We start from the raw sequence: 7,556 nt of genomic DNA on the forward strand, positions 1-7,556 counted from the left end.
CTATTGAAGTGCATGTTTTTTTTTTAATTATTTATTTTTATTGAACATAAATAGTATAAACAAATATACATATGCACAAATAAACATGGCAAGCTAGAATTGAATGTCAATGAAAGAACTGGGGATGAGGAAGCAAAGGACATTCGTTCTGTATGTAATCATTTGACTGTACAACTTAACAGCATTAAAGGTTTGCAAGAAATGTTTAATTGTTAAATGTTTAATATCTTGTTTAATTAAGACAAAAAAGAAAGTAAACGAAAATAGATAGATAGATAGATAGATAGATAGATAGATAGATAGATAGATAGATAGATAGATAGATAGATAGATAGAATAAAAAAAGAACACTTGCAAGGGGAATATAAAATGTATTTAACTTAGTGGTTCACAAGGAAACTCAGACATCAAACTGTATATTTTTTGGGTTTTTGGATTTTTCCATTAGGTTATAAGGATTTTTTTTATATAATTCAAAATCCTTTATAAAGAACGTAAAATTGGGGGAACACTTTTTTTTGCATTCTATTTTTGTGAATATAGAACTTAACCAGGCCTAAAATAACATTGACACATAGTTTATGTCTTTTGCTGCTTAAAAGTAAACCAAATTTTATGTCAAAAGAATGAAGTGCATGGTGTTTAAACCGTTTATAGGCGTGCATTGGAATAGTGCACACTTATTTCGTCACACTTTATTATTATTATTAAAAAAAAATATATAAAAGTAACTCAAAATCAGTTTCAAGTGAGCCATCTTCCGGTTTATAGACGATCTTCGCTCCTGCAATTCCCCTCCAGGCCGCTAGGGGGCGCCAAAACAACCCCGCGTTTCCTGTGGAGTCCAACAGTCACAACAAGAGGAGGAAGAGGAAAAACGACAGCTCTGGATCGTCGTCGACTGCCTTGCGTGACAACACAGGGATCGCGTTCAGGCTTCGGGTAAGAAGGTTTTTTTTCCCCCTCCTCCCCCCCGTTAGTTTCCCCTCCCTCCAAACCCCCCCTCCCCGTCCTTTCCGAACGGCGCCAAAAAAAAAAAACAAAAAAAAAAAAACAGAAACTAGCTACGCCGCCGTTTTTTTAAGCTAGCGGAGCGCCGGCGCTGCTCCGGCGCCCGCCGCCCGTCGCCGGCGGCAGCGAGGCGGTTTAAAGACGTCGGAACACGCCGATGGAGGTTGCCGAGCAAAATGGCTGGGCTCAGTGAAATGTGAAATATTGTTGCAAAGGTTATCCTCCTCTTCCACCCCCCCCTCTCTCTCTCTCCCGTCCTCCTCCTCCCCCTTCTCCTCCCACCGCGGCGCTGTCACGCCAGCCCGCCGACTCGCAACCGATTAGCCGATTCGTCCGAAAGTGCGCCGCTGAGTTTCCGCCACCGAGCGTGCAGCCGATGCTACCGGGGCCTAGCCTGCGTCCGGGGCCGGGGCTTTTCCTCCTCCTTCTCCTCCTCCTCCTCCTCCTCCTCCCCCACCTCCCCCCTTTTTTCTTTTCTGCACAGTTTTCGACGTGCATGTTTGTCGCCGTGATTGTTCGCTCCACCTTTTATTTACTATCACAACAGGCGTGCAGGCGGCGCTCCACCCCTTCGCCTCTGCAGGCTGCACGCAAACTCGATGTGTGTGTGTGTGAATGTGTCTGCGTGAGTGTGTGTTGTTTTTATTTTTGCTTTTCCAATTGCCATTAATCGCAACCCTTCCTCTCCTCCTCCTCCCCCCACCCCTCCTCTTCCTCCTCCTTCCCTCCTGCAGGTCGCACCTTTTTCTTTTTTCACCGGCACCATGTCCGATTTATTAAGATATATCGACTATGATCACAAAGCGACTTTCCTTAAGATGCTCAACCAGCAGAGGATGGAAGGTGAGCACTGTGACGTGGTGGTGGTGGTGGAAAACATTGAGTTCAGGGCTCACCGCTGTGTCTTGGCAGCCTGCAGCAACTACTTCAAAAAGCTCTTCAAGAAGCAGAGCGACGAGGACAACTCCATCGTGGAGTTGGACTTTATCCGTTCCGACATCTTCGAGGAGGTGCTCAACTACATGTACACGGCCCGGCTGGCGGTGAGGAAGAAGGACATCAACATGATGATGTCCTCGGGCCAGATCCTGGGCATCAACTTCCTGGATAACCTGTGCACGCAGAAGCGCGAGTTGACCAACATGAAGACGCGGGAGAACCAGGCGCCCGGCGACCACGGCATGCGGGCTCAGGACGCCATCCTGAAGGAGCTCGCCATGGAGGAGGTGAGGAAGAACAGCTTCTACGACCAGGGCATGGACGGCATGGGCCCCGGCGGCTCGCACGTGGCCCAGCCGCACAACTACAACACCAACATGGGCAAAGACCCGCACAGCCACGGCTGGGGCACCACCTCCTCCAGCGACATGAAGCTGGAGTACCTGCTGTACGGCCACCGCGACCACGGCTCGTGTCAGGGCGCCGGCGCCAAACCCCTGGACCACAACGCCAAAAAGGAGCGCCTGCTCACCGCCAACCGACCGTTCGCCTGCGAGCACTGCCCGAAAGCCTTCACCACCGCCGCGCACCTCAAAGAGCACCTGAAGATCCACTCCGGCTTCAAGCCGCACCGCTGCGTCGTGTGCGGCAAGGCGTTCATCCGAGGACCCGACCTGAAGAGGCACGAGCGCGTCCACAGCAACGAGCGGCCGTTCGCCTGCCAGCTGTGCGAAAAGGCCTTCAAACACAAGTCCCACCTGAAGGACCACGAGCGGCAGCACCGGGGCGAGCGGCCCTTCAACTGCGGCTCGTGCGACAAAGCCTTCATCAAGGCGTCGGACCTGAAGCGCCACTGGAACACCATGCACAGCGGGAACCCCCGCAGACAGATGTCGCTGTCGCCCGCCGCCTCCCAGCACGGCCAGGCGGAAGCCGCCGACCAGAGAGACTGGAAAATGGAGACCGGACCACACTCGCACAACTCCGGGGACTGCTGAGCCGGGGACACACACACACACACACACTAAACACACACACACACGCGCGCAAACACATACAGGGCTGGGCAACATATCGATATATATTGACTTTCGTCTAACTGTGATTTCTTGTACGATTTCTTTTTATTTTAAATATCGGAAATTGTGATACTCAGATTTGACTGTCCCCGTCCAAGCGGGGGTGGGGGGGGGGGTGGGTAGGCGGGAGTGTGCGGGGGAAGAGGGGTGGGGGTCGTCTGTCCGCTGGAGATATTTGTCGTTTTCGACGAGTCTTTGCTCATTTACCCTTTTTCTTTTTTTTTTTTTTTTTTTTTTTGTGTTGTGTGCGTTCTTTTTGATAATACTGTATTCGAGAAAACAACCGTTTTTTTTTTTTTTGTTTGTTTTTTTTTCTCTCCCACCCCCCACCCCCCCCCCAAAAAAAATCAATGGAGAATGATACAGGAAATAGAAATAATGTCGAAACCGGCGGGAAATGAGATATTCTGCGGTGGGTGGGAGGGTGGGGGGGGGGAATCATGACTAACACCGAAAAACGTCAGTCCCAACATCGTTTCCGAGGAAACCGACCTCCGGGCCGTGGCTGCCCTGTGTAAGGTTATTGAAAATCCCATTCAAAAAAAAAAAAAAAAAAAATTTTGGAGGTGGGGGCGAATTAAATTAATTTTTGTAACAAAAAAAAAAAAAAAATGAAAGAATGGGGCCTCTAGTTTTTTTTTTTTTTTTAATTATTTTTTTTTTATTTTATTTTCCAGATTCACTGATATATATCGATATCAACAGAAAAGAAGCCCCCTCTTTCTACTCTCTCTCCCCGGTTCTCGTCTGGCCCGACTCCACCCACCCACACACACACACACACACACACACACACACACACACACACACACACACACATCCATCCATCCATCCGTACAACACACTGACACGACCTTGTGACGGGCCGGGGGAGTCGTGGCGGGGAGGCTGCGGTCACACGGACGATGGTCGGGTGACGAGATCGGAGCATGCTCAGAGGACTGCCGGGCTGTATGGTTATTGTTTATTATTATTATTATTATTATCATCCAGAAGAGTGGACGTGGAGCCCCCCCCCCCCCCTTTAAAACCATGTAAATGTTTTAGTTCACACTACTATACCTATATTTTTCACAGAGGCATCGACGCTATCTAGAGTGGGGGGGGTTCTCATAACATGATGATTCTCTTTTTACTTTTTACGGGATATGTAACATTATTTTTTTTTTTTTGGGTTTTGTTTTAACCTCTAATAGATTTTTATGGAGACGAAAGAGAGAGGGTTATTTTTTTTTTTTTTTTTTTTTTTTTTTCCTCAGCGGGAGGGGAAAGGGGGGGGGGAGGGGAGGGGAAAGGGGGAGATCTTCTGCATAACATAACGTTGCATCGAGTATATTCACGTGGATGTTTTTAAATGGATGTGTTTAGTTGTTATGGATATTTACACTGTAAGAGTCAAGAGTCACCCGTTTTTTCTCGCATCCCGGAAACGCAGATGATACCAAAGTCTCGGGCTCCCGATGGATCGTCTGGCCAAGAGGCTGTCCTGCTCAAGCAAACGGCCAACTAGATTTACTGTTATACAGTATAACTGTCATCCAGCTATCAGCAGTCAATGATAGGTGTCTGTATATACTGTAGCTTAGGTTGTCGCACACTTAGAGTACAACGATATATGCACATATAACATTGTCCGACTCCTACACTTTGACAATAAACACCATTTGCTGTGTTTTATCGTTTCCCCGAGCTCCTTTCTTTGGCTTTCTCTTGAGACGTCTTGCTTTTTTTTTTTTTTTGAAATGTTAGTTCTTCGGTCGTTGGCCCTGGAGTGGCGCAGCGTTAGCAGGTTAGCTTGTTAGCAGGTTAGCTTGTTTGCTGGTTAGCTTGTTAGCTGGATAATTTTTTGGTAAATCTATACATCATTTGCTTTTTTCTACCTGCCCGAACCTCCTCCCATCCTCTACCTTCTGCCCTCGCCATGCTACAGGAGATCGCTTTATGTTAGCTTGTTAGCTGGTTAGGTTGTTAGCTGGTTAGCTTGTTAGCTGGATAATTTTTCTGTAAATCTATACATCATTTGCTTTTTTCTACCCGCCCGAACCTCCTCCCATCCTCTACCTTCTGCCCTCGCCATGCTATAGGAGATCGCTTTATGTTAGCTTGTTAGCTGGTTAGGTTGTTAGCTGGTTAGCTTGTTAGCTGGATAATTTTTCTGTAAATCTATACATCATTTGCTTTTTTCTACCTCCTTCCATCCTCTACCTCCTGCCCTCGCCCTTCCTCGCCACGCCACTAGAGATCGCTTGGCGTTAGCTTGTTAGCTTGTTAGCTTGTTAGCTGTCTTTTCCCATTCTGTGTTCCTCTGGTTTTCCTCCCCCGACGTGCAAAAACACGTAGAAGGTTATTGTAATTGTGTGCGATCTGGAGGTTTTCTCAGTCATCCAGGATTGTAATTTGATTCTTATCAAAATCTTCTCGTCGTAGCGCCCGGAAAAAAGGCTCCAAACTGGTTGTACGCTCATGAATGTCGATGATGTTTATTCATTCATTTGTTTCTCTGCGCTCGAGGGGAGTTGGAGCCGATCACAGCCGTGGACAGGCGGGGTCGCCGGTCAACCGTTCACCCTCGTGCAAACAACACGTCATCAACAGGTTAAATCACTCACACGCACAAACACATCCGAGTCACTTTATCACGTTCACTCATTCACCTATAGAGACGGTCTAATCCAGAGTATTTTAATATCTTGGAGTATTTTAAGAAGTGTTTTCAGTCAATATTGAATTTAGAAACTCTTTATTTATTTTTTTCCTTTTTATTTAATTTTGTTCGGATGGTTAAATACAAAATAATGTCGGTTTGTTAAAGTTGAAATAAAATGGCAAAAAATTTAAATATTTAAATTTTAATTTTGAATTTGTTCAATTTACATCAGACCTGGGCATTTTACAGCCCCGCCAAACTATTTTCTTTAACTATTTTAATAAGTATTGAAATCAATATTGAATTTAATCACTCCTTACTTTTTCCTTTTATTCCATTTTGTATGGATGATTAAATACAACATAATGTCGGTACATTTATAGCATTGATTTTAAAGTTGAAATAAAATGCCCAAAAATGTAAATATTTAAATTGAAAGTTTCTTCAATTTACATGATCGCCAGTTGGCCTGCGCCTAAAAATTAAATAAGAAATCTGCCGCGCCAGCCAAAATATTGTCTACTCTGTGTATGTGTGTGTGTGTGTGTGTGTGTGTGTGTGTGTGTGTGTGTGTGTGTGTGTGTGTGTGTGTGTGTGTGTGTGTGTGTGTGTGTGTGTGTGTGTGTGTGTGTGTGTGTGTGTGTGTGTGTGTGTGTTAACAGCCAGTCATAGTTGCTGATTTGTGCCAAACTAAAGCTGAAGTCTCGCTTGCCGCGTTTAAAATATGTCGTTTTCTTTAAAACGCTCGTAGTGGAAGGCCGAGGCGATGCCCGGCCTTCGTCGTCACGGCAACAGACGCACAAACAGGCCTCCGCCTCGGATTCCGACAAGACCGGACGACCCGCGGCAGGTCGAGTCACGGGAACCAAAACGAAGAGCGTCGAGAAATCCCTCTCGGGCGTTTGGTTCCGTCTTTTTCCGATCGGAAGCGTCGGGCGGTTCGATTCCCGGCTGTCCCGCGCACGCAGAGGCGTCGTGGCGCCGAGACGGCGTTGCACGTTGACTTCCGTCGCACCACCAACGTGCAACGGGAGTGAACCTTCACCGTGCGAGGGTGAAAAAGAAGTGCAAATCGTTGCAGGTTTTTGTCCCTGGAGAAACTTCCACCTGTTGCTGAGGTGGATTTTAATTTAAAAAAAAAAAAAAAAGGGGTGAAAGGGTTTAACTCTAGCCTGAGGATGTGTTTAGAGGCCTGTGCAAATGATCACGGGTGGGAGTGGGGTTTTCACGCCGCTACTCGTCCCGCGACAGCAGGTGGCGCCCTGCTCCCGTTCAATGACCTGTTGCCGCCGCACTTGACCCGCACGGAGCCCCGGCGGGACCGGGAACCGGGGAAAAAGCGAACGATCGGTCCGGGTTCCGTGGGTGGGGAATCCACGCACGGCCGTGAAATGTATGCGCGCGCACGCCCCACTGCTTTCCACACGCATCCACCGCGCATGCGCCGAGAGGGAAAAACATCCACACTCTTAACCCGAACCGGATATTCACGCATCTTTTTACTTTTATTCTAATCGTGTTTGATTTGTTTTTATTTTTCATTTCATTTTATTTGAATTTTCATTTTATATCATTTTATTTTATTTTTTAGGTAGTTTAATTTCTTTTATTTTCTTTTTTATTGAGTTGAATTTCATTTATTTTATTTTCTTGCCGCCCAAAAAGGGGATCTTTTTTCTGCCTCCCGTGAACCTTCCGTGTATGATCGTGTGTGCGTGCGTGTGCGTGCGTGTCTCCGTGGCGTGTCCGTCTGCGTGACGGTTCGAAGCTCAGGATTTGAGTGGAGGGGCTTATTGCGTGTGTGCGCGGCCCTAAGCGCATTTATATGTGTGTGCACGCATGTGTTCGTGTGCATGCATGTGTAATGACCGCCGGGGGAG

General features: G+C 46.9%; 1 protein-coding gene across 2 annotated transcripts; it reads left to right on the forward strand.

The window, feature by feature from the left end:
- The first annotated feature begins 872 nt into the window (after positions 1-872).
- LOC147230113 (zinc finger and BTB domain-containing protein 14-like) lies at positions 873-3,130 on the forward strand. Of its 2 annotated transcripts, XM_086153326.1 has the most exons (3): positions 873-942; positions 1,746-1,854; positions 1,924-3,130. In XM_086153326.1, exons 2-3 carry the CDS (start codon positions 1,776-1,778, stop codon positions 2,946-2,948), a joined length of 1,104 nt encoding a protein of 367 aa, XP_086009452.1. In that variant the 5' UTR covers positions 873-942; positions 1,746-1,775; the 3' UTR covers positions 2,949-3,130. The 2 variants fall into 2 exon arrangements, with proteins under 2 accessions (XP_086009452.1, XP_086009451.1); XM_086153325.1 differs by having other exon boundaries at positions 1,746-3,130.
- Positions 3,131-7,556: the final 4,426 nt, after the last annotated feature.

This window comes from Fistularia commersonii, chromosome 10, assembly GCF_037954325.1.
Source record: "Fistularia commersonii isolate RoL2024-O1a breed Wild chromosome 10, RoL_Fcom_v1.0, whole genome shotgun sequence".
Taxonomy (NCBI): domain Eukaryota; kingdom Metazoa; phylum Chordata; class Actinopteri; order Syngnathiformes; family Fistulariidae; genus Fistularia; species Fistularia commersonii.

Bases quoted from the DNA above. Each gene is read 5' to 3' on its own strand.
- LOC147230113 (XM_086153325.1), top strand. From the start codon at position 1,776: ATGTCCGATTTATTAAGATATATCGACTATGATCACAAAGCGACTTTC.